Raw genomic sequence first — 27,982 nt, 5'->3', positions numbered from 1 at the left:
AAGCAAAAGTCTCCTGGAAGATTTCTGGGAAAGTTTTTTCTTTTATTATCCATTCATTCCCAACTTTTGTGCCAGGCATTGTTCTAAGAACCGGGAAAAAAGTAATGACAAAACAAAGTCCCTGCCCACAAGGAATTTTATGCTAATGTGAGGGAGACACATAAACAAAAAATGAGGTAAATATGTCAAATGTTGATAAACAGGAGAAAAGTAGGACATGAAGATTAAGAAATCCCTGGCAGGCCCTGGCCGGTTGGCTCAGTGGTAGAGTGTCAGCCTGGCGTGTGGAAGTCCCGGGTTCAATTCCCAGCCAGGGCACACAGGAGAAGTGCCCATCTGCTTCTCCACATTTTCCCCTCTCCTTACTCTCTCTCTCTTCCCCTCCCACAGCCAAGGCTCCATTGGAGCAAAGTTGGCCCGGGTGCTGAGGACAGCACCATGGCCTCCATCTCAGGCGCTAGAATGGCTCCGGTTGCAACAGAGCAATGCCCCAGATGGGCTGAGCATTGCCCCCTGGTGGACATGCCGGGTGGATCCCAGTCATGCACATGTGGGAGTCTGTCTGCCTGCCTCCCCACTTCTAACTTCAGAAAAATCCAAAGATAAAAAAATTAAAAAAAAAAAAAAAGAAATCCCTGGGAGTGGAAGTGGGGTTACTATCATATGTGAGGTCCCAAAAGTGACATTTCAGTAGAAAGCTGAAAAAAGTGAGTGAATACTACATATATAATAGTTCTCTATGTAGGAAGGCCAGAGAGAACAAATACAAAGGCCCCAGGTTAGAAAAGGTAAACATAAACAGAATTCTGGGAAGACAATGCAAGGAGGTCAATGTAGACAGAAGAGCATGAGGGAGGGGAGGGAACACATGAGGTCAGAGCAGATGGGGGACCAGATGCAGTGATGTGCTGAAGCTGCCATACTAACCCACACCAGCTCACCAAACCAATGTTCTGATTCTTCTCAACTCCAATTTCAGTGACTTCACATTGTAACAGCCACAATGGGAGTATTTACATCATAGAAATCAACCAACATTACAAATCAGGGCTTTTTGTTTTGGGGAGCTTTTTCCTAAGGAACTAGTCTATCGGCAGATCACTGACCTTACTGTTCTAAGGACTTCGGTCTCACTCTGGGTCAGGGAGGAGTCATCAGAAGAGTTTAAGTTGAAGAATGACATCAAATGATTTAAAAGGACCCCCCTGACATCTGCATTAAGAACAGAGTATCTTAAGAAGGGGTAGTTGCGACTGGAGTACCTCCATCCCTCATTTCTTTCTGCCTTGAACACGCCTTAGGGTTGCAACAGCGATCTCACACCATGAGGAACAGACCAAAAACATCACAGAGCTGCCAGATTTCACAGTATCAAGCTGCTGAACCAGCCAAGGCTACCTGCCTCCCGTCTCTTCATATGATAAAAATAAAAACACACTTCTTTTCATCTCTGATGGTCAGGGTTTTTCCTGCGTACAACAGAAGACATGTCCTTAAGATATTCTTAACCGATATACTTGATGACTAAAGGAAGAGGTGGCAGGGATCCCTCTTCTACCCTGCCAGACTTCGCCTCCAGTATCCCAACCTGATGTACACTGTAATTACATTTTACCTTTGCAAACAAATAAATAATCAAGAAATAAGTGTGTGTGTATGTGTGGCTGACCAACAGAAGCAACGAAGAGCCTCGGGTACCCACCTCTTCTCTGTTGGGGGCATCAGGAGGCGCAGTGGCTGCCACCGCCAACAGCTTGATAGGGGTCGTGGTATCGCTGAAAACATCCGACACCTCCTGGGTCATGGCCTCCTGCATCTGGGCTTTCAGATCCTTAAAAACATTGTTTACTCATGAAAATTTCCAAAAATATCTAACAAGCACATCAGCCAGTGTTCTCACATCACTGACATATTCATTCAATTGTTTTTTAGTCTTTTATTCAATAAACATCTGCTGAGTATCCAAGATACCGAGCTAGCATGGAACAGGCATAAGATAGGACTCCTGCCCTCTGAATAACTGGTGTCTAGTAGGAGAGGTAAAACATGACCCATATGTCCCCAAAGACTGTTCCACCCATCAAGAAATCTTACTTCCTTTCTCGGTGAGAATGATACTGAGAATCACGGGGTTGAGCCCAAAGAAGGCCCTGAGAGAGCGAGTTCCTCACCATCCCCAATGCTGGGAGGCCTGGCAGTGACCAAGGAAACTATAAAGACTGCTTGGTGGAGGCAATGCCAAGTTTCTAGGCATTGTCTTGAATTAAGAGGGAAGAAGTCAAGAATGGGAATTTTTTATACTTTTTTTCAATTCAGTTTCTAGAAAAACTTGATACCCAATGCATGTACCCATTTCTCAACCTGGGTCTAAAGAGCAGAACTCTTGGAAATCTTCAAAAGCTCTTTCCCACAGTTGTCAGTCATTCCAATCGACTTCCTGCACTTACTCCAAGTCTCAGTCACCCCGGTTTCTCAGCTGGGTGGTGTGATATTGAAAAATACTTTTATTTTAATGTATTTCCTTTAAAGAATATCAGAAAAAATGTAAGTAGCTCAAGATTTCGGGATTGTTAGAAAGTTTTCTCTTAAATAAATTGTTGAAAAAAGGAGTCCATTTGAAGATAAACACTGACTAAAAAGTACAGGTGATGCATGGAGAAAGCAAATATCATGAAACAGCCTCGACCGAGTGAAATGGGAAACAACTCTGGTGGCTGTCTCGCTCTGGGGGACTCTTCCCTGTTCAGCTCTGAATGTCCTTATACACTTGGTCACACTCTTTTCACTTTCCCTAGACTGAACAGTTATATATTTAAAAATATTTTCCCTGGTTTTTTACTAAATAAGCATATGAAATGTAATGTTAGGTATTCCTGAGTTCTACCTTTAGTGAGTCCTGGAGCTGAGAGGCCAGGGCTCTGGCCTGAGGACTCTCCCCTTCCCCTCTGGCAGCCAGGTCCGCCAGCTGAGCCGTCAGCTGGTCCACTCTGTCACACTTTGCAAGAAGGTCTTGACGATAAGGCCCCATCATGACATTAGCCAGACGATGCCCTTCGGCCACAAGCCCTCGGATGGCAGCCTGACCTGGACCAAGAAGAAAACACTGAAACTCACAAACACCTGGAGAAGACAACTGCAGTACTATCTTATAAGTTGTGTATTACTTTTAATAATAATATTTAGTGGGTTTTTCCCCCTAACACTAGAAAAAAATTTGGGAAATACAGAAAAGTAGAAATAATAGATAAACCACCCACAATCCCATCACTCGCAGATGGATGTGTTGGAACATTTCCTTCCAGTCTTTTCAAATGCACAGCAGGCACCTGTGCGCATGCACATTTCCTATCCATCACTCCTTTACAAACCGGGGTCACACTATACGTTAACTTATATTCCCTGCTTCTTCTTATTTAACATTAGCATTTTTCTACCTCATTAAATATTCTTCAAAAATCACAATCTAAAATCTATGTAATATATTATACTAACTGTATTAATTTGGCCATTTACTTATTACTAAACATTTACTCTGTTTATATACATTCTTGTATGTAATTCCTTAGGAACACCCCTAATTGGAATAAATTCCTAGAAGTCAGACTGCTGAGTCAATGGGTATAAACTTTTTTAAAACTCTTGATAAATAATACCAAACTGTTATTCAGAAAGTCTGGTATTACCAATTTATTCCTTCACCAGTAAATTATACGTCTGAATGATTCCCCAACTCTGGGAATCACCAATCAAAAAGTTATCTTTTTATCCAATAAATACAGCAAATGAAGTATGTGGCTCTTTCAGCTTCAGCAGGCTGGCTGTCATAATGTGACCTAAATTCTTCTAGATCCATTCCTAAAATCTCCCCAAAGTGAAAACTTTAGGTTATTAACTCTAACCTAAATGGTGGCTGCATGATCCAGGAGCCTTCTCAGATGAAAATAACCTTGGTAGTTAATTGTCTTTTACTACTTTCAAAAACTGTATTTAAATGGGCACCTTCTAAGGCAGGGGTCCCCAAACTACGGCCCACAGGCCGCATGCGGCCCCCTGAGGCCATTTATCTGGCCCCCGCCACACTTCTGGAAGGGGCACCTCTTTCATTGGTGGTCAGTGAGAGGAGCATAGTTCCCATTGAAATACTGGTCAGTTTGTTGATTTAAATTTACTTGTTCTTTATTTTAATTATTGTATTTGTTCCCATTTTGTTGTTTTACTTTAAAATAAGATATGTGCAGTGTGCATAAGGATTTGTTCATAGTTTTTTTTATAGTCCGGCCCTCCAATGGTCTGAGGGACAGTGAACTGGCCCCCTGTGTAAAAAGTTTGGGGACCCCTGTTCTAAGGGCTCTAATAACAGAAATATGATGAGATAAGTACAGTAAGTACACCTAGACTGAAAATTATTAGTTCAAAGCTGCAATTCCAACATGAGGACCTTCTATTTGCCCACAGCAAAACCATTTACTCACTAATACTAATACTTATTGATTAAAAGACAGGAATCTTCTCGGCTACATTTGGAAATGGAGTCACACTGAGGAATGACCAACACGCCCGTGGCTGAAGAAGCCTCCTGCTTTAATTACAGATGGTGGAGGATCTCTATCAACAACCTGCTATGTTCACTGAGCCCAGTTTAATGGTGGTCAAGGGCACTGATGGCCTTACCGACTCCCCTGTCATCCACTGTGGGATTATCAATCCACCGCTGAGCTTGCTCAATCTTGCCTTCAAGGTGGACAGCTGCTTTGGTGGGTCTGCTGTTGGCCACAGCCCTGTTGGTTTTGGTCTGCAAGTTCTGCAGGGCAGTGGCCACCTGTTTGGCCAATGCTCGGGCCTCTGGAGAATCTCCTTTCCCCCTGCAGAGAAAAAAAAACAGCCCTTCTGTCACACATGGACACTATTTACACTGAGATGACTTAATTGCTGATACAAATGTTTATGAGATGTCAAATTGCTAATGACTATTAACTTGGTTTGAAAGAAGAGTAGTTTATCACTTGGCCCTTAAATAAATTAATAATCTAAATTCAGATAGTTTTGTCTTACCTTTTCAGGTAAGACATAAAAACATAAGTTTGGATCAGTATAACTCAATCAAGAACAACCATTTGGTGAGCTGAGCTCATTCAATCATCACTAGGTCCGCTGACCCCTCAGCCAGCCATCTCTGAAAACAACAGTTCCTTGAGGAACAAGCTGAGCCCAAGTAGCCATATTTATTCTGTAGTGGTAGTCGTAGTAGTTATAGTAGAACTAGTAGTACTTATTAAAAGAAACTCACACAAAGAAAACTTTGCTGTGAAACAGTATGCCTTGGCCCTGGCCGGTTGGCTCAGCTGTAGAGCGTCGGCCTGGCATGTAAAAGTTCCGGGTTCAATTCCCGGCCAGGGCACACAGGAGAAGTGTCCATCTGCTTCTCCACCCCTCCCCCTCTCCTTTCTCTCTGTCTCTCTCTTCCCCTCCCGCAGCCAAGGCTCCACTGGAGCAAAGGTGGTCCAGGAGCTGAGGACAGCTCCATGGCCTCCACCTCAGGCACTAGACTGGCTCTGGTTGCAAGGGAGCAACACCCCAGAGGGGCAAAGCATCGCTCCCTAGTGGGCATGTCGGGTGGATCCCAGTCAGGCACATGTGGGAAGGAGTCTGTCTCTCTGCCTCCCTGCTTCTCACTTCAGAAAAATACAAAAAAAAACAACAAAACAAAAAAACCCCCCAGTATGCCTTGTTGGGCTGGCAGCAGCCTCACACATCTCTGTTTATTGCACCTCTTGATTGTACCATGTCCTCTGATGCTTATTTTAATCTCGTATTGTTTTGTACCGTGACATGCTATACAGGTTATAATCTAGGAGCAACAGGCTATACCAAATTGCCCAATGAAGCACTTCTCAAAACATATTCCCATTGTTAAGTTGGATAAGACTGTGTATGTGTATATGTTTGTGTATGTAGATAAAAAATGTCATAGTAACAGACCTGTTATATCACCATTACCAATAATTATCTTTTTATCATTAAGAAACAGTAATGAGTACCTGCTATATATTTATATGAACTTGTGTTAGGGTTCACAACACAAGAATATAGTCTCCAACTTTGAGTATTTTAAAAATCTAATGATTCTAAACAGACTATAATAATGGGCTAATATTGATGAGCATAGATCTAATTATATTGACATTATATTTTACATATGTCAAATTATGGATTTCCCTAACCTAACTAATTCAAAAGTTGAGCCCTCCAAGACAAACAAACAAAAACAAAAGACTGGGGCCTAAAGCAGAGATTTCCAAATGACTGAGGCTGATGTACAATCAAATTCCAGCTGCTTGCTCAGTTGCTGTCTACATCACACCTTCCTGTCTAAAGTATGCCTACCTTACTCCCCCCTTTTCCTACTTCATGACCCTACACAAGAGTTTGCTTTCTTAGCCAGCACTGCCTGCTTAGTCAGTATAAGACCTGAAAGAACTCTAAGGTACCTCTCATTGGAAAGGGTCAGGCAATCTCCCGTGGGAGAACAGGATGCAAAACACACAATTAAATGAAAAGCAGAATCTCACAAGATACTCAACTATGGTTATCTCTGGAAAAGTGGCTGGAGGACCAAGGTAGGAAAGAAGTAACTTTTACTTTTGACGCTGACCCTGTTCTTTTAGCATGTGCTGCAGAATGTTTGTTTGTTTGTTTGTTTTTAAGAGAGAAAAATATCAAAAGAAAAAAGCGACACGTCTTTCTTATATACTCAAAGTGGGTGCCATGAAAGCCTTTAACAGAAGCGGTGGTGAGGATGTCATATTTAAGGATCTCATACATAACTGCTACTTAAGAAATAACATTTCTCCAGAAGGAAGAAAGTCTGTTCACATGCCTGCCCCCACCCCACCATTCTCTTCCTAGTCCAGGGCCCTTTTTGTAATTACACACAAAAATTAATTTCCTCAAATACCTGGGGAAAAGATATGTCACAAACACAATGTATCAGAAAAAATCCTAGCTTAGAAATGAAAAATACTGATCTCAAAAAAAGAGTTCATAACACCCTAAAAGTAATTTAAAATTTCTATCAGCAATAAATCATTAAACTTCAATTGTGTCAATGATAATACAGTAACATCTGCCTTAGCCTTGTAACACAATCACTAAGAATACAGTGAAGAGCATCACACATGCATTTAACCTATAGAATTTATATATGTGCTTAGGGGAAAAAAGAGAGATTAAAGGGCAATTTAAGCAATTAAATACATACTGTCTTCTTAAGTCTGCTAATTTAGAAGTCAGAGCAGTTATTTCTCCAAGAGAACGTAGAATGTCATCTCTCTCTTTGGGATCATCACATAATTCTGCTATTTTCCGAGCTTCGGCTAAAGCCCCTCGAATCTGTTCTTCTCCTTCTGGCCCACCATTTGGATCTGCAAGCCAGTTCTACACACAAAGAAATGGAAAAGAAGTACACTGTGTATACTCATGAACCACATTATATTAAACTTAACAAGGCCATCAGGAATATTTCAATAGTAATCGCAAGGCACACCGGTAATTGTTTTTACAGTATAATGCTGATCCTTACTGTTTTACACATGTTCTTAGCTCAGGTAAAATCCAAATCAATCCCTCATCTTTTAAAAAATAATTTTTTCTTTCCCATTAGAATAAAATAAGTTCACAACCTTTATCTCATCTTTGAATTAGTCACACCTTATTAATTCTTCATTTTCTCAAACATTTGGGTTTCTTTGTGAAATGAAATCATTCAACAGTACAGTAGTATCAGAAAACTTTAACCTTTTAACATTGCTATCACCAAATACAGTTGTGAATTCCTAGATGAACTGTTCCTGTAATCTATACCAGGAACTAGGATTCTCTTGGTATTCAGAGTGCTTACTTTTAACTAATCGAAGTGTTCAAAATTAAGATGTTTATTTCAAAATACAGATAAATATTAGTCTAAACCTGTGTTAGCAGGAGTGGTGTTAACATTGGTAACTGCTGGAAATTAAGCATCACTTGGAAATATTCATTATCCACCCACAGTAAATGAGAGAGAGAGAAACAGAGAGCAGGGAGGAGGGAGGAAAAACGGAAGGGAGAGAGGGAGGACTAGATGAGGATACTTATGCGACATTTTCTCTTTTGTTCCCCACTCCTTCTAAAAATCACTACCTGAGCGGCATCAATCTTCTTCGCAATGCTTTGCTTGGAGTTTGTCATGGCTTCCAATTTGCGGGCTGCATTTTCCACTTTGGCTGTAAGCACATCCAGACCCTGAGCCAGCTGCTGGGCTTTCTGCATGGCTACAGGTGAGGCTCCTTGTCCTCTACGCAGAACAGACAGGTGCTGTTATTGTCCTCTCCCAGATACTTAACAGGAAAATATTACCAAAACGCAGAAAAATGTCATTTCTGTTAACATGAGTGTCTTTTTTTCTTTTTCTCCAGGAAGTCTGAGATAGCACAAGAAAATACAGAGATAAACAAAGCACCCAAAATCATCTACTTTCTCCTTTATTTTTAAAAATACATATTAACTCTGTAGAGTTGCATAACCATTTTAAAGACCAGGCCTGATGATTTTGATAGTAATAATTCCCCTCTTGGTGGGGATTACATAATCAAATCTAAACTTAAGGCGGAAAATGTGCTTGTGATCTTATTGCTATGGAAGGTTTTGTTACCATAGTAATGTGTGCTTTAGAAATAAACAGCCTATTAGATTGTCTTATTTATGGGCAAGCGGATATTAAAACTGTGTCAGGAGGCAGTATGCACAGCACTGCTGAGACACAGCACACTGCTCTGGGACTGAACCAGTCTGTGTTCAAAACCTGGCTCCTTGTACCTGTGGAACCTCATTTATGACGTTTAACCTCCTAGAGGGCTTCAGTTTTCAAACTTATAAAATGAGGGGTGGGTAGGTAACATTTACTCTGCTCATCAAACAAAACAGCCTCAAGCGAAAATATATATTTGAAAACATTTTGGTAATAAAGCAATATACATATATAACTACTAATATTATTGAATTGTCATTATTATTATAATGAACCTAATTATAATCTTAAAAATCTAACCTTTCACTCCTCTGCAATCTATAAATATCAAAAACAGTTAGTATTGCCCGACCAGGCAGTGGCACAGTGGATAGAGTATCGGCCTAGGACACTGAGGACCCAGGTTTGAAACCCCAAGGTAGCAGGCTTGAGCGCAAGCTCATCCGACTTGAGGGTGGGCTCAGCAGCTTGAGCGCTGGGTCGACGGCTTGAGTGTGAGATCACAGACATGACCCCATGGTCACCGCCTTGGGCCCAAGGTCACTGGCTTGAGCAAGGGGGTACTGGATCAGCTGGAGCCCCAGCCAAGGCACATATGAGAAAGCAATCAATGAACAGCTGAGGAGCCAGCAACTATAAGTTGATGATTCTCATTTCTCTCCTGTCTTTCTCTCTAAAAAAAAAATAATAATAATAACAAAACAAACAGTACTGAGGGGGGGAAAAAACCACATGCTGACAAGAAACCATTGTTTGCATTCAAGTTTCTACAGAACTAATTTCACTATTTTTCTAAGAAATGCCACAACTACAAAAAATAAATAATGGGAGTTGGCAGAAACTAGTTTTCCTTTTGTAAGCACTTTACAACTTATAATAAAGTAAAATTTTCTGTCTTTTTACCAGCTCAGATTTTGTAGTCTACCCAAACCGGTAAACTGAATGATGGGGTCACAAATTTGTCATTTGCTAGTATAATGACTGATCATCCTAATCTGAGTTTCTAGTTTTAGGATAAGTTCCAAAACATCTTGGCTTCCCTTAATAATAATATGAACCTGTTATTCATTTTGCTATCCTCTTTTGTTTATTTTTCCATTGATTTGAGAGAGAGTAAGAGAGAGAGAGGAAGCAGGGGAGGGAGAGAGAAAGAGAGAGAAGCATCAACTCATTCCACTTGGTTGTTTCATTTGGTTGTGCGTTCATCGGTGGTTTCTTATATATGCCGTAATGGATTGAACCTGTGACCTTGGTGTGCAAGAATGACACACCACTTCTTTTTAAAACTTGTCTTTATTATTTTTCATTTATACCACTACTTTAGGTAATAACTCAAAATTTTATTGCAAGGTACATTAAAGGTATTTATACCTTTTACTTGTACATTAGACTTCCCTTCTACATGGTAGAGAAGTGGAAGAGATTCATGAAATACACTTTTCATGATTTAATTTGTTTTATTTTTTAAGATTTTATTTTTGATTTTACAGAGATAGGAGAGAGGGGAAGGAGAGCAAGAAGTATCAACTCATAGTTGCTTCACTTTAGTTGGTCATTGATTAATTGTCGTATGTGCCTTGACCGGGCAAGCCAGGATTTCAAACTGGTGACTGCAGCATTCCAGGTTGATGCTTTATCCACTGTGCCACCATAGGCCAGGCTTAACTTTCTTTTTACCTTCAAATCTAGTCATTAATGATGAGGAATCTGTTTGGTAAAGGGTCTAACTTTGAAAAAGTATAAATATTTATGGGCTACATAGTTTTTCTCATTAAAAATTAAAAGCTCATTGAGTCTCATTGGGGGAAATATTATACATACACACACTTACAACCTAAAAACCCTAGGTGACTGAATCCGAGAATATCAATGAGGGGATTGTGACTTCGTTTCAGCGATTAAAATGTTAATAGCTGGATATATCTAAGAAAGAATAATGGGAGATAGCTTTCTAATCTTTCATCAAGAAAAGATCTTGCAGGCTCCATTGTGAATTAGGCCCTGGCTGCTCATCACTGTTCCAGCCTTTTCTCCTTATAGATTAATATTTGAGCCCACAGAGCAACTACCTCATTCTCTTGCTCAAATTCATCTTTTTCTAAACACATACAACTGTGTATTTGAGAATTCCAAGTGAAAACTGTCCACCACACTATGAAAAGGCTGCAGACAAAAGAGCCAACAGAGAAATTAGAAGAGCCAAGAATCTCGTCAAACCGCACTGGCATTTCTCCACATGGGAACAGAACTTTCTGTCCTCTCTGTAAAGTCCCTGTCCCGCTCATGACAGGGGCGACTGCTTCGCAACGGGAGAAAAAGGCTCACTGAGTTCACTGAGATGACGTTTACTGAAGATTTTCCTTCGCCTCTTCAACATAGAGACTCTTATTCAGAAGCCCTGGAGCCTCCAGGGCTACACTGAATCCACAGACCTCTGGGAATTCTATGTCATATTGTTTATGGCTTTCATTGCATTATAAAAATGATGCTGGTCCAAAAAAATATTAAGAACTATTCCTTTAAGAACTGTAGTCAATATATTTGAGACCAGGTGTAATGGAGTACGATATGCCAAAGAATATTTCTGAGGCCTGTTTGCATGAAGACTCTGTATACTGTATTCCAATAATCTCAAGATATTGCATGGCATTACTGAAGCAAAACTAAACTTCATCTATACTACTGTCTCATCTTTAGTTTTTCCCGGTGTCCATACTATAAAGGTCCATAAAAATTAGGATCATTTCAAACTTCATTAACTCTGTGAATGAGTTCCCAAAGAAACCTGTATCTATCTTTCTTTCCTCCTTTCTTCCTTTTCTTTCCTTTCCTTTCTTTTCCTTTCTTCTTCCCTCCCTTCTTCCCCCCCCCCCCTTCCTTCCTTCATTCTTTTTTTTTTGAGAGAGAGGCAGGGAGAGAGAGAGGAACATCAAGCTGCTCCTGTATGTGTCTTGACCAGGGAACCTAACTGGCAACTTCCGCATTCCAGGATGACACTCTAACCAACCGAGCTATCTGGAGCTTTGTGGCAGGGTTTAATTTTTTTTTTTTTTTAATTGGTTGATTGATTTTGAGAAACACAGAGAGAGGAAAGGAGAGAGAGGGGAGGGGGAAGGGAAGCATTCATTTGTTGTTCCACTCAGCCATGCATTCATTGGTTGCTTCCCAAGTGTGCCCTAACGGGGAATTGAACCTACAACTTTATTGTTTCGGAAAGATGCTCTTAACCAACTGAGCTAACTGGCCAGGGCCTATACTGAGTTTTCTTAATGACAAACTATATTTAATTAGTTTATAGGAGAAAAAGTTCTAAAAGCTAAGACTTGAGGTGGGCAAAAGAATTATAAACCAAATGAATAATGATGTAACAGCAACTCAAAAGAGCCCAGAAATGACCCAAGTTAAAGAAGAAAAAATTCAATCTTTAAAAAATTAACAGAATATAATATCTATGTTGTCTATTAGCCAAAGACAACACAGTAAATTAGAAGACTTGCTTTCTGAACCATTCTGTCAGGAGTGAGATCCTCTCTGTTGGTGACTTCTGCCCTGGTACGAGTGGAGGGGCTTTACCTGGCTCGGAGGTCAGCCACTTGATCAGTCATCTGACCTAGCATTTTGCAGGTTCCCAGGATCTCTCTGCGTTCTTTGCCTGCACACAGTTCACCGACTTTTCCAGCTTCATCTAAGATCTGCCTGATGGCTTGCTCACCTACATCCCCTAAAATAGACATTCAATATATGCATGGTTAATGCATTAATTATTTAGAGAGGATGCTTTACAAGTCATTTCATTCATGAAGGAACAAATGATTTCAAACGACACAGAAGACAATGCATCTGATAGTTAACAGCCAAACAGCGCCCTTACAACCTTAGAGTGAAATTTCAACCACAGACTCTGCTAGAAAACATACTTGGAAACATAGCTTTCTGGAGATAATAAGCAGCTTGTAGTAAGAATATGGATGATAAAAACAGGCTCTAACAATTTAATAGTACTTAACACCTCCCACATCCATCAGGCTTTTCACATTCATTCAAATGTTTATCTAAATCTGAATAAATATTAGATTTAAAAATCCATAAAGCCTAGCTCAATGACCTATTTGGGTCTTATTTTATATAAGCTAACTTTTGTTTCCAACTCTTACTGGCATCATCATTCAATCTGCTTAATTAAGTACTTGGTTGACACAAATGGCAATATGCCCAAAGGAAATAAAAAGACAAAAACTTTTACTCCAAATAATTACCTTTCTGATTCAGGGAAGAAGTGAACAAAGAATGCCCGGTTTAGTTGGCTCATTCTTCCATGATAAAAAGTGATTAGTCTATGTCTCCCTTCCTTTTAAGACCCAGCAACGCTTCAGTTAGTCAAAACTAATTGAATTGTGTATGCCCCCAAAATATTGTAATAGTTATCTCAGGATTATGCGATTCTGGGAACATTTCTTTTCTTTTGTTTGTTTGGTTTTTAGCTTTTTCTTGCATCTATCAGAAAAGTAGAGCCAGAGGGTTACCTGGGGAGGCACTGGGATCACGGAGCCAACCTTTGGCCTGATTCAGTTTGGAGTCTATGGAAGCCAGTGCTCTCTTCATGGCCTCAGTGTCCTTTCAAAGAGAAATACCACAATTATTATCTTTGCAAAAATGGAGATACCATGACACAGAGTAAGACAGAGAATAAGTGACAGCATTAACACAGTAGAGCTAAGGTAGTCCTACAAAGCCTTAAAAATATTCTCATCACACCATAACGCTTATTTCTGTCAAAATGCAGCATCTTGCATGCAAATCTTCAGTTAATTCTACTGTTTCCTAATCTTCCTACTGCTAAACTGAAAACTGGTAAAATCACTCAAGCCAAAAGATGTTTAATGTCTTCAGCAGGAAAAAGCTCTGTGGTCACATGCCTCATTATCAGCCTTTCCACTAGTCAACATTCATCTCCTGCAGCCCTGCCAAAGCCGGGCTTCAGAAACGCTTTGTTAGCCTGTGGCGCCACAAGTCACAGTTCTTTTACATCTTGTTTAAAAATACACACACACTCGGTAATGTTTCACGGTATAAAATTAATTTTTAAAAACTGTCATTTCCAGCTGGGAAAGAAAATGAAAATGTTAACCTAGCAATTTAATTTTAATTCCACAAATAAACCACTAAGTATAATTCAAGAAGAAAGTATTTTTCCAGCCTTCTCTGTCACTCACTCCCCTTACCATCCCTAACCTGGAAGAAGAGGCCGGGTAAAATAAGTAGGTCTTGATGTATTGTTTACAATCACAATTCACAATAACTAACAAAAAATTAGTATAAATTCTCCCACGATCTAGCATGAGAAGGCGAAATAACAGTCCGGTCACTTTAAAAATACACATATATTTTAATTAAATTCTTAAAATATAGAAAAACACAGAGAATAACCCATCCTCACAACTGACAGACTAGCCATCTCTTTATCTCCCTTTTGCTCTATAATACTGACTCTTTCCGAGTCTATCCACCAAACCACAGAGTACACCTCTGACATTCTAGGCAATACTCTAAATCCCTTTTTTAAATTTCCAGGCTGCAAAACTTGGGTTCTTAAACGTGTTGTACCACCAGTTTTCCACACGGGGGCACCAGGGCACACCACCACCACCACCACCACCACCACCACCACCACCAGCACAAATAAGGCCAGGAAGCACTAACGTCAGGAGCCTGATCCCAGCTTTTTCCAAGTACCTATTCAAACGATAGAACTCTCTACTTTGAATTCCTTCCTTCCCCATCTAAACAGATGCAGATTGTTCTCCTGTTGCAACACTGGCTATCTAAGGTTCTGAAGAGCAAATTTCAGCCACAACAAGCAAAGGAGGGCAGTGAACTAAGTCACTAAAAAAAAAAAAAAAAAAAGGTTTTATTATTAAGTTATATGGAATTATGGTATCTATCAGTAAAAGGCAGAGTGGTAACAGGATCTGTTTCAAAATACCATTTGTGATTAGTACAGGCAGACGTTTTTTAAATGCTTTCTCAAATGTTTTAAATATCTGCTCTTCTATCTTGTTCTATGTTCCTCAAACCCCGCCTTCAGAATGAATACAAAGGTCACTTTAGCTTAATTCCAAATTAACATGGCCCAAATCAATAAGTTTTCAAAGAGTGTTTCAGGCAATTCAGAAAGTTAGATAGCCTTTAGGGTCTAATAACACAAGTTACAGGACTTCGTCTAGAGATAAGATTTTTTTAAAAATTCACAAGCTCTCACCTAGAAAGTATGTGTACACTTTGAAAAAGAGACTTATATCCACATAAAAATACTTAATTTAAGCTACTAGTTAGAAAACTAACTTTGAGCATTTCCTGCATATTAGGTTAAGACTTTTTTTTTTTTTTTTTTGTATTTTTCCAAAGTTAGAAGTGGGGAAGCAGTCAGACAGACTCCTGCATGCACCCGACCGGGATCCACCCAGCATGCCCACAAGTGGGCGATGCTCTGCCCATCTGGGGCCTTGCTCCGTTGCAGCTGAAGCCATTCTAGCTCCTGAGGCGGAGGCCATAGAGCCATCCTCAGACCCGGCCAACTTTGCTCCCATGAAGCCTTGGCTTCAGGAGGGGAAGAGAGAGAAGAAGCAGAGGGGGAGGGGTGGAGAAGCAGATGGTTGCTTTGCCTGTGTGCCCTGACCAGGAATCAAACCCAGGACTTCTACACACCAGACCGACGCTCTACTGCTGAGCCAACTGGCCAGGGCCAGGTTATTTAAGACATTTTTTCCCTCATTATTTCACTAAACTTCAAATTTAAATGCAATTTAATTTTACAAATTAAGAAACAGGTTCTCTCCTAGAAATCCAATTTGATCTGAGTTTATTGAAATCAAGCCTCATTATTTTCTCATAAATGAAATTCAAGGCTTTTTTCCTTTTACCAAAGAGAACTGCCAAAGAACCACTAATCTCTAATAGTCAGCAAACCTTTGCCTTGTCAATTTTGGCTTTGGTTAATACTGCCCAGAAAATAAGTTCTAGAGTCAAATTAATAATTCCTCACTAACCTAAATGACTACTTTTATTCTCCATTGTCCAAAGATGATTTCAAACACAATGGAAAAACTGGTTTTACTCTACTTATTATCCTCAAAAATTAGTGTTTTTTCTCCCTAATAAAGTGTGAATGAATACCAAACATCATGGAAAGAATCTAATTCCAAGAAGTGAGTAATTTACTCCTGAGTGGGAGAGGTGACATCAAGAAGTTAAAATTAAGAAATGCTCATTTTTCCCTGAAAAAGAATCAATGGCAGATTTAGAATGAAGCTGTAATTTTAAACTGAGAATTTCAATTAGCTACTAAAGTTTTTAGTAGCATGATTTTTAGACAATTTTAGAGATTTTAAACAGTTACTGAAAAGGCTACCTTTTTAAATTCTTTCTAGAACAGGGAAAAGTTTAAATAATCCTTTAAACATAATACATTAATGCCATATCTATTAAAAACAAAAATGTCTGTGGGGACAGATAGATTGGTCTTCTAAGAATCTTATATATGGCATTTCTTTTAAAGGGTAGTATTTATTGTGGGATTGACAGAATTCTATCATAAGTATATGAACACTGGATGTACTATAAACAAATTCACTGAACAACTAGGAGTGTAAGTCACTATTAAGATATATTTAGAGCCCTGCTGTATGGCTGGTTGATCATTAGAGCATCATCCCAAAGCACAGAGGTTGCCAGTTCAATCCCTGGTCAGGGCACACAGTAACAGATCCATGTTCCTGTCTCCTTCTCTCCCATCTTCTCTCTAAAACCAATAAGTAACAATTTAAATCCTGACTGGTGGTGGTGCAGTGGATAGAGCATTGCCCTGGGACAATGAGGTCCCAGGTTCAAAACCTTGAGGTCTCCGGCTTGAGCACTTACTCATCTGGCTTGAGCGTGGAATCACTGACATGAGCCCAAGGTCGCTGACTTGAGCAAGGGGTCACTTGCTCTGCTGTAGCCCCCCCCCCCCCCCCCCCCCCCCCCCCCGCTTCAAGGCACATATGAGAAAGCAATCAATGGACAAGTAAGGTATTGCAACGAAGAACTGATGCTTCTCATCTCTCTCCCTTCTTGTCTGTCTGTCCCTATCTGTCTCTCTCTCTGACTCTCTGTCTGTCAAAAAAAAAGGGTGAAGATAATCGTAACTCTTGTGGTCAACTGTACTACAAACCACAAGGTTTTTAGTTAAACCTTGTCATGTAAATCTAAGTACCCAGAGTACAATCTGAGTATGACATAGAAGAGAAAAAAATAAGGCCCCTCATTTGAGTACTTTTCTCTGTAAAATCTCAAGTTTGGAAAAGAGAAAAGTCTCCACCAATCTCTTCGCTGTTTTTTTTTTTTTTCTTTTAAAAGAGTGAGTGTAGCCTGACCTGTGGTGGTGCAGTGGATAAAGCAATGACCTGGAACGCTGAGGTCTCAGTTTTGAAACCCAAGGATGCCCAGTCAAGGCACATACAACAAGCAACCAATGAACAATTAAAGTGAAGCAACTATGAGTTGATGCTTCTCACTCGCCCTCCTCTGTAAAATCGATAAATAAAATCTTAAAAGAGTGAGCATAAAAAAGACCAGATCTAGTCATGCAGCTTTGGAGACAGCTGACAGGGATCTGGTCCCTTCCCCCTACGGTCCCTTTTACTGTAAAACCTTATGAGTTCATGTTTTAAATGAAAAAACCTCAGTGCTTTGGCACTCTCCCCCACATACCAAAAGGTGGAAGGAAAACCTAAAAGAACTCCTTTTTTATGTGCATTCCCAGGAACTGAAACAGTCCTGAAATTTAATATAAAGTTAGACCTAAGTAACAGAATAATACTGAGAACCACTGAGTTCCTTTTACAGACAATTAAGAGGAACGCTGGTAGGAAAAGGTCCCGCAATCAGAGGCTCTTGAAAACTGTAAATATGGGACCAAGGACCCCTCTCTTTCACTGCCCAATCCACTCTTCCTTTCTTCCATGAACACCTCCCCTCCCTACTCTTCCTACTCCATCCCACCCCAGACCACATTTTCACCCCCAAATCAAAGTTTTAAACAAAGATGTTTCTGGAAAGAAGAGACTGGGCAGTAGAACAAAATCTTACAAACTACATTTAAGCTGTGACAAAGCTGGTTAGCTCTGAGATTCCAAGCAAGTTACCCTTCTGGGTTTCAGTTCCACATTTCTAAGAATGCCTCACCAGCTCTAAAACTTTGCCACCTCTGAGCACATAGATACAACATGGAGAGATCATCCGGACCAGAAGGGAAACATCAAGTCCTTAAACACCTTGGACTTTTCCCCTATTCACAAAGAGGGGATAAACTATCATAAATGCCTGAATTCACTATTTATCTCAAACTCCAAGAGGTAAATCTTTTGTTGTGTGACCTACTAAAATAACACACTAGAAACCTCTTTAAAAGCTCATATCCAACCTTATTTTTTCAAAAATGAAATAAAAATCAACTCTTAAATCTCAACAGTCTGCAGTAAGGGCAAGTATTACAGAATTGCATGTTCTGACCAATATTTCCTTCTTTGGTAGAGCAGAGTAATCCCTGTAAGACATCTGAGTCAGTAACTGCACTTCACCATCACCAGTTGCGGCCCACAGTGGGGGGAGACCCACCACAGGAACTAATTCTGAATACCAGTATCTAATGACTCAAGACACAGTTGCAGGAACAGCTATATGGGTTCAAAAATTCTTAGCAATAAAATATATTCAAGTTTTTTCTCACTTCCTCTTGATTCTCAGCATGCATCAAGATATTAAGTAATGTAAACACAAAAAATATATAGATTGCTAAATGACAAGAGATTGAATTAGAATTATTCAATTCACAAATTCTTGTCTCATAATATATTCCCAGGAAAAAATGCTAACCACTTTTTAAGGATCCCTTATAATAAGATGATTGTTGATTTAAAGAGGGGAAAATTTTTACATTCAAAATAAAATGAAGTATTTAAAGTCAAGGTACTTTTAAGTTTGTAAATCTGTAATTCGAATATAGGTATAGAAGTAAAATGATCAGCTATTGATTACATTGCCACTTTAAAATCTTAACTTATTCAGCAAAACGCACTTTTACCAAGAATTTTTTCCACTTACTTTCTTCCCCCACTTTTCTAGAGGAACCATCACTTTCCAGGAGAAAACTGCACCAGTAGGGAAGCATGAAACAAGTATGGTAAGACAAAGTTAATTCTTTATCAGTCGGGGCGAGGGGAGGTAAAAGAAAACATGTGTTAAACACAACGGGAAGCCAGGGGCCATAGACAGACACAGGCTGTCTGATCATTCACTGCTCACAGCTGAGCAGTGTAAGATGCATAATGCTACTAAACGGAAAATAACCAAAACCCTAGGTACCGATTTCCATTTCAAGGTAAAATTTATTTTTTCTAATACTCTTGTAAGTAATAAAAATGATTACTCTTAGGGGGTGAGAGGAGATTGGGTGGATGGGAAGGGGTGAGGAGTGAGATTTGTCATGTATATCTTTTTATAGATATATGGGTTTTTTTGAACTGGGTAAATATATAACAAAAGCAAAAATGAAGTTTAAACATTTCTCATTCATTCTGATGTCATTATGTACTTGAGCTTCCTTTGGCTGAACTAATTTTATTTACTTTCTTCCATTCTGATAGTTTTGCGGCATCCTAACAGCCTGGTTCCTTCGAGATGAACGTAAAACTGAGACAGCTGCAGGACTGCCACAACGGGCACAGGTCCACGTAAAACTGAGAGAGCTGCAGGACTGCCACAACGGGCACCAGGTCCACGTAAAACTGAGACAGCTGCGGGACTGCCACAACGGGCACAGGTCCACGTAAAACTGAGACAGCTGCGGGACTGCCACAACGGGCACAGGTCCACGTAAAACTGAGAGAGCTGCAGGACTGCCACAACGGGCACAGGTCCACGTAAAACTGAGACAGCTGCGGGACTGCCACAACGGGCACCCGGTCCGCTGCAGTAAAACTGAGAGAGCTGCGGGACTGCCACAACGGGCACCAGGTCCACTGCAGTAAAACTGAGACAGCTGCGGGACTGCCACAACGGGCACCAGGTCCACTGCAGTAAAACTGAGACAGCTCCGGGACTGCCACAACGGGCACCAGGTCCACTGCAGTAAAACTGAGACAGCTGCAAGGACTGCCACAACGGGCACCAGGTCCACTGCAGTAAAACTGAGACAGCTCCGGGACTGCCACAACGGGCACCAGGTCCACTGCAGTAAAACTGAGACAGCTCCGGGACTGCCACAACGGGCACCAGGTCCACGTAAAACTGAGACAGCTGCAGGACTGCCACAGCGGGCACCAGGTCCACTGCAGTAAAACTGAGACAGCTGCGGGACTGCCACAGCGGGCACCAGGTCCACTGCAGTAAAACTGAGACAGCTGCGGGACTGCCACAACGGGCACCAGGTCCACTGCAGTAAAACTGAGACAGCTGCGGGACTGCCACAACAGGCACCAGGTCCACTGCAGTAAAACTGAGACAGCTCCGGGACTGCCACAACGGGCACCAGGTCTACTGCAGTAAAACTGAGACAGCTCCGGGACTGCCACAACGGGCACCAGGTCCACTGCAGTAAAACTGAGACAGCTCCGGGACTGCCACAGCAGGCACCAGGTCCACTGCAGTAAAACTGAGACAGCTGCGGGACTGCCACAGCGGGCACCAGGTCCACTGCAGTAAAACTGAGACAGCTCCGGGACTGCCACAACAGGCACCAGGTCCACTGCAGTAAAACTGAGACAGCTGCGGGACTGCCACAGCGGGCACCAGGTCCACTGCAGTAAAACTGAGACAGCTGCAGGACTGCTACAACGGGCACCAGGTCCACTGCATTGGACTTCCTCCCCAAGTGCCTACCCTCCTCCTGAACACCTCAACTGACCACATTTTTTTTTAAAGTAGCTCTCAGCCCTGGCCGGTTGGCTCAGTGGTAGAGCGTCGGCCTGGCGTGCAGGAGTCCCAGGTTCGATTCCCGGCCAGGGCACACAGGAGAAGCGCCCATCTGCTTCTCCACCCCTCCCCCTCTCCTTCCTCTCTCTCTCTCTCTTCCCCTCCCGCAGCCAAGGCTCCATTGGAGCAAAGTTGGCCCGGGCGCTGAGGATGGCTCTATGGCCTCTGCCTCAGGCGCTAGAATGGCTCTGGTAGCAACAGAGCGAAGCCCCAGATGGGCAGAGCATCGCCCCCTGGTGGGCATGCCGGGTGGACTGCCTCCCCGTTTCCTACTTCAGAAAAATACAAAAAAAAAACCCAAAAAACAACAACAAAATAAATAAAAGTAACTCTCAATGACACTTGAACAAAATAAAGCTCAGTAACACTTATTTACTAAGTGATAGATGACTTCCCCTTGGAAAATAGATGAACAGCAAAGCTGTAATGCCTGCTCCTCATTTTTACTATTTCTTATTTTCTGGAAGCAAAGCAGAAAGAATAAGGAAAGGGATTAGGTTAGGGGAACATCGGGTCATGGAGAATTATAGCTGATTCGCAGCTTATACAGCAGAACATGCAATGAGCCATGGACTTCAGTTAGGAAAAATTTTAGATGAACCTTACTTTTTTCCTTTTGATTTTGAAGACTAGGATTACTGTGAAGGACAGATGCCCCGTCTAAGCTCTCTCATTTTCATTATAGCTTACAACCTCAATGACAAGTCTCCAAAAGCAAAACTCCAGAGCCCGCAAAGGAGACTAGTAGGAGAGGCAATACAGAAGTGATATCAGCAGGGAGTTTCCTAAGCGCAGAATCCACAGGTAACTTAGGGGTCACCCCGCTACCTGGGGAACCTGCCCCTGAACTGAAGTCAGTGGGATGAGCCGGCCAGAACAATTCTCAGGAGCCTGCTCAAACCAGTGAAAGCACTCGCTAAATATAAAAAGCCTGCTATCCCATAGAAATGCCTTTTCTTTTGCGTTCCTCAAAGAAATAGCCCAGAATGAGCTCGACTCAAACAGTCTGCCCAGCACAACCTTAAGCCCCATATTAAATCACAATCTGACACATGTTCGAGCACAGTGTTACACGCCGGCACACAGAATAAGGCATGGCACACAGCACAAAAAAAAAACCTCACAGACATGCTTTTTTCTCTTTTAAGTGAGAAAAAAAAAACTACAGGGCAAGAGAAAGCTTACCTTCTAAATGTGAGAAAAAAAGAATGAAACAAACAAGAGAACAAAGAAAGATGCATAAAAAAGTCATAACAGGGAAGTGAAAGCTGTCAAATATGCAAAAGCAAAATTAAGTAAAAAATCAAAAACTTAAAATGGTTTTACCATACATATTTAAGAAACAGTCTTAGAACTTGTTCAAGAACTTTGTGCCTCTATGTACAAATCCATAATTAAGAGAAGCTGATTAATTTCCTTCTACATGTTTAGATTCACTTGCTAGGCAATAGGAAAGGGCTGGTGACTTGAGGCCCCAGGTTTGACCTTACCTTATAGGTGACATGGAAGACAAAGATCCCCATGGGTAGCAAGTGGAAATCATCCTAAAAACCCCCACTTAGGTCTGCTACCAGCGTGCCAGGTGGCCATGGAAACCACATCTGGGTCACACATGAAGAAGCTGGCTGCTGGGGACAGTATGTCTCCCCCACTGCCTGCATCTGGGCTCCTCCAAGGAAAGTGTAAACCAGGTGTCTCTGTTCCCTCCAAACAGTCACTAGACAGAGAAGCAGACAGGAGCAGCAGCAACATGAAACCCTGCTGCTAGGCTCTCAAAGGAATCCACCAGCCTTGTGGAGTCCAAGAAGAAATTCCAGACTAAATTCTAAAGAGTGTAAGGACTCCTCAAACTAACTGACAAATGTGAAAACCACTATTTTAATAAGTGTTCCTTAAGGAAAATGCTGAAGGCACACACCTAGAAAGACAAGAGTTTTCTCTGAAGATTTCTCTGAGTCAAAGGTGAAAAGTTTTCCAAAAACTTCAGTCACAGGCATATTAAGTCTCTTAGTAACCTAGCAACAACGACCCACATAAAAGGCAGGGCCCCCACCCAGGAGGAGAATATACCAGCCAGGATCCCTCCACCACCCCAGTCAGTGAGTCTCCAGCCCGAAGGAAAAGCTACGTATTTCAGCCTCAACCAACATTCACCCCACAAACTTATTTATTGTTCTACCTTGAAACAAAGGAAATTTGCAAAAGTAGCAAGTAGCACGTGAAACAAAAGTGAAGATTCTACTTTCATAACATCCGAGTAGTCTTATGCTACACACAGTTACAAGATAAAATGTGAGAATCAAACTCCCAAGAGGGGAGAAATGAGGATTTTGCTTTTCTCTTCCAATAAAACTTACCTTGCTGGCCCAGGCATCTTCATCCCAAGAAGTAAGTTGTAATACACGAATAATCTCATTGATTTCAGCACTCATCTTTTCTACAGTAAAATTGCGATTTTTCAAAGCTTCTTCTATTCCTTGGTTTTTTGAGTTTTTAGTTGTTACAAAAATCTTCATAGCTATAAAAATAAAGAGAAGATCAGAAACTAAGCTTGGAATTGAATTTTGCTGTATAACAATATTCACACAAAATGTTCCACACCTTGAACACGTGTTCTGGGCTGCTAAAGTCTTTTTAAAAATTTGGGTTGAGGCCCTGGCCGGTTGGCTCAGTGGTGGAGCATCGGCCTGGAGTGCCGGAGTCCTGGGTTCGATTCCCAGCCAGGGCACACAGGAGAAGTGCCCATCTGCTTCTCCACCCTTCCCCTCTCCTTCCTCTCTGTCTCCCCCCCATCCCCGCAGCCAAGGCTCCACTGGACCGGGGTTGGCCCAGGCACTGAGGATGGCTCCATGGCCTCTGCCTCAGGTGCTAGAATGGCTCTGGTTGCAGCAGAGCGATGCCCCAGATGGGCAGAGCATCGCCCCCTGGTGGGCATGCCAGGTGGATCCCAGTCAGGCGCATGCGGGAGTCTGTCTCTCTGCCTCCCTGCTTCTCACTTCAGAAAATACAAAAAAAAAAAAATATATATATATGGGTTGGCTTAGTGGTAGAGTGTCGGCCCAGCGTGTGGATGTCCTGGGTTCAATTCCCAGTAAAGGCACACAGGAGAAGTGAGCATCTGCTTCTAGACCCCTCCACTTCTCCTTTCTTTCCTTTCCCCTCTCTCTCTCTCTCATTCTTTCTCTTTCTTTTTCTCTTCTCCTCCTACAGTCATGGCTCAAATGGTTTGAGCAAGTTGGCCCCCGGGTGCTGAGGATGGCTCTATGGCCTCACTTCAGGCACTAAAATAGCTCAGTTGTGAAGCAACAGAGTAACAGCCCCTGGTGAGCAGAGCATCACCCCATAGGGAGCTTGCCCGGTGTATCCCAGTCAGAGCACATGTGGGAGTCTGTCTCTCTGCCTCCCTGCATCTCACTAAGATAAAATAGATATATATTTGAAAATAGGTCCTGGCCGGTGGCTACGTAAATAGAGCATCAGCCCGCTGTATGGATGTCCTGGGTTTGCTTCTCGGTCAGGGCACACAGGAGAAGCCACCATCTGCTTCTCTCTTCCCCCTTCTTTCCCTCTTCCCCTCCTGCAGCCAGTGCTCTATTGGTTCAAGCATGGCCCCAGGCACTGAGGACAGCTCTGGAGCATGACAGCCTCAGGTGCGGAAAATAGCTCAATCTTTGAGCATTGGTCCCAGATGGGGTTGCCGGGTGGATCCCAGCCGGAGCACATGTGGGAGTCTGCCTCACTATCTCCCCTCCTCTCACCTAAGAAAATAAAAGAAAAAAGGAAGAAAGAAAACAAATATTGCAGGTCTGTCAATAAAATTCCCATATCAACCAACCTTCATTGAAATGAAAACTGAAGGTATAAAATATCACTTCAACATGACCAGGGAATTAATTTAACATGCATATACTGACGACCTACAAAATATCCCATATTCTTTTAAATCAGTTAGCACCCAGTTCTAACGCTGTGCCCATCTAACACAAATCTAATGGGACAAGGTAGAAATAGCAGGTAAAACTGTAACTGGGGAACCCTGCTGCCCCCAATCCTAATGGAGGGTCCTAAACTGTTCAGTTTATCTCCCAGGATTTCTCTCAACACGTAGCAGGGACTTTCTAACCCCAAAAAGTGAAGAAGAAGAAATAATAATATGAAGCATTGGAGAAAGACAGTATCTTCCTATAAAATAATAAAAATTGTAAAAACAAAGGCTAATCAATCAACACTTTCCCCAGCTTAGAAAGAAACCTTCTTCCCAACAACATTTCTGCCACATCAAACAGTCTGCCTCACAAAAACAAACAAACAAAAAAAAAAAAACAGTCTGCCTCACATATTTCTCATTGAGATTATATGACTCTATTTACAAATTTTTGTTTTCTAATTCATGTAAAGGCTTTCTGAACTCTTATACTTGCATCTCCTTTGTAGCTACTATTTGAAAGGCCAAAGCAGGAAGGCAGTAGCTAGAGGTCACAGGGACATGCCTCATACGATTTTAAAAATAAAGCTGCCCCCGAGAGTTGAACTAATCCCCAACTTGCCTATGATAACCTACATAACACATGAGGTGTCTGCTACCTACTAGAATACTAAGTGCAGCTCCCCTTTGCTAGGTTAGAGCAGAGTCATCATGGTGCATTTCTGGCCTCTGCCCAGTGGGAAGGTGGTCCCTGCTGGCATAGCTCTACAATGCAGAGAACAGTTAAATATCTTAAAAAAAAAAAAAAAAAAGAAAAAGAAAAGAAAACTGTGTTAATATACCATGAAAAGGGCTCTGGGTTCACTTCCTTATCATATAAGCTCTATAATACCCAATCCAGCTCCTAATTGTTTTGTTGTTGTTGCTGTTTGTTTATTCTTAAGATTTATTTATTGATTTTACAGAGGGGAGAGAGAGAGAGAAAGAAAGGCAGGGAGGAAGCATCAACTCCTAGTTGCCTCTTGTATGTGCTTTGACCAGGCAAGCCCGGGTTTTGAACCGGTGACTTCAGCATTCCAGGCTGATGCTTTACCAGCTGCGCCACCACAGGTCAGACCTAATTGTTTTTTGTAATACAACTAAAGGTGTCAAATTCATACATCCAAGACTAGAATTCCTAATAGAGATTCCACCTCCCAGAAAAAGGGCTAATTAGAGGTTCAGGAGAACAGATCTAGGACAGTTTCAAACAAACAGCAAGAGGAGAGCATTAGAGAAGATGAATACTGGTTCTTAGCCAGTCAGCTGCAGCCTTCAGGTAATACCCACTCCACCAAGTCTCATTTCTACCCAGGCGAAAGACGTGCAACTAACCAGCAAAAGAAAATGAACATCTGAATTTAGACCACATTAACATTTTTCCCCGAAAGACAAAGTACAGGCAGAAAATACCTGAAATGAGAACTGGCAGCAACTCTTTCACAGTGTTCATTGAGTTCACCAACATCACTCGGTGCTCCTGATGAGTCAGTTCCTGCTGCCTCTCGTCAATCATCTTGGCCATCTTAGTCATTCCTGGGGCATAAGGAATAAATAGTTCAGAGTGAGAAGTGAAACGACTCCAAGTCAGGCTTTCTGAGCCTAACTCCATTATGAATTACTATGAAAGCCCATTTGTTTAAACAATAGATATTATCATTGACCTCTAGTATTTATGATAGAGAATTTTTTCAGGGCAATTCTAACTTAATGTAACTTTATTCTTTTCATTAAAAGTATTAACTGTAAACACTAAATATGACAATTTTCACATTTGACATATACATTCACAAACCTAAAAAGATATTCAAGTGAATAAATATATATTGTAAAAAATAAATTCACATCTGACCAGGCAGTAGTGCAGTGGATAGAGCGTCGGACTGGAACACAGAGGATCCAAGTTCAAAACCCCAAGGCCACCAGCTTGAGCACGGGCTCATCAGCTTGAGTGTGGGGTCACTGGCTTGAGTGTGGGATCATAGACATGACCCCATGGTCACTGGCTTGAAGCCCAAGGTCTCTGGCTTGAAGCCCAAGGTCCCTGGCTTGAAGCCCAAGGTTGCTGGCTTGAAGCCCAAGGTCGCTGGCTTGAGCAAGGGGTCACCTGGTCTGCTGTAACCTCCAGCCCATCCCCTTCAAGGCACATATGAGAAAGCAATCAATGAGCAAGTAAGGAGACTAAGGAGCCACAATGAAGAATTGATGCTTCTCATCTCTCTCCCTTGCTGCGTGTCTGTCCCTATCCATCCCTCTCTCTGTCTCTCTCTCTGTCTCTGCCACCATTAATTAATTAATTCACAAGTCGGGTAAAAATCTTTCACCTGGCATCGTGTACAGGTTTCACAATGTACCCGGCCACTGTGCCTGTGTTTATAAGAATCTCGTGTGAGCCTAGTACCGAGAATCTAGTGGCTGAAGAAAATCTTAAGCATTATAGTGATGTGTTTATTTTCATCTTTATGTTTTTCTGTACTTTGCAATTTGTCCAAAATAAAATACTTGTATAATTAGAAACAAAAGAAAATATTATAAAAATAATTATAGCGATGACAGCGTTTGAAAGCATCTGTTGTTTTTGGAATCAGTCTGCTAGCACTTTCTGTTTGGTTTGGATATTATTCAAAGGTTATGTGACTCCCTAAAGCTTTGATTTTTCAAGTTGCTCTGAAGAGGTCTTAAGTATTTTCACAGCTTATAAGGGGTACTAAAGGAAGATGAAAAAGGTGGGGAGATAAAGGTGGGGTAGCCCCTTCTTCATCCAGAGTAGCTCCATTTTTGTCTTTTATATGCTAGGATTCTGCATAAGATTTCATTTGGAGAAATAAAACCTTTTTCCAGTGCTATGAGAAAGTTTAACGAATACTACCCTAGAGCCATCTCCCAGTGATCTTCAGTGATGGCTCAGAGAAATTTTTAGCTGCTAAAGGTTTACAGAATGACTGCACCAGAACCTCATGAAAATACTGTTAATTAAAAATCATTTTACATAAGACAAAATAATTTTATAAGGTAAAATGTGATCTTTAGTAGTGACAAGTTAAACATATGATGTGTTTTGTCACTGGTATCATTCATATTCTAAGAACCTTCAAGTTCATGTTACATGTCTATAACATCAAGAGCTGATATTTGTTCATGTATTTTGAATAGTCAGTTCTCAGCTAACTAAACAATCATTTCAAAATGAGATTTAGCCACACTTGCTCTTCTCTCCTTCTAGGTCT

General features: G+C 41.4%; 1 protein-coding gene across 2 annotated transcripts in view; it reads right to left on the bottom strand.

Moving 5' to 3' along the window:
* VCL (vinculin) overlaps positions 1–27,982 on the bottom strand; it is a 148,481-nt gene that overhangs the window by 24,705 nt on the left and 95,794 nt on the right. For both annotated transcript variants that reach the window (XM_066349812.1, XM_066349811.1), the window contains exons 5-13: positions 26,169–26,291; positions 23,149–23,309; positions 13,306–13,396; positions 12,356–12,503; positions 8,176–8,329; positions 7,259–7,434; positions 4,672–4,862; positions 2,885–3,084; positions 1,703–1,831 (exon numbers count right to left, since the gene is read on the bottom strand). In XM_066349812.1, the coding sequence (XP_066205909.1) occupies positions 1,703–1,831; positions 2,885–3,084; positions 4,672–4,862; positions 7,259–7,434; positions 8,176–8,329; positions 12,356–12,503; positions 13,306–13,396; positions 23,149–23,309; positions 26,169–26,291 (1,373 nt within the window). The remainder of the gene's footprint in view (positions 1–1,702; positions 1,832–2,884; positions 3,085–4,671; positions 4,863–7,258; positions 7,435–8,175; positions 8,330–12,355; positions 12,504–13,305; positions 13,397–23,148; positions 23,310–26,168; positions 26,292–27,982) is intronic.

The sequence above is a fragment of the Saccopteryx leptura genome, chromosome 9 (genome assembly GCF_036850995.1).
Source record: "Saccopteryx leptura isolate mSacLep1 chromosome 9, mSacLep1_pri_phased_curated, whole genome shotgun sequence".
NCBI classification, from domain to species: domain Eukaryota; kingdom Metazoa; phylum Chordata; class Mammalia; order Chiroptera; family Emballonuridae; genus Saccopteryx; species Saccopteryx leptura.
This window is presented reverse-complemented; position numbering and strand designations above follow the sequence as displayed.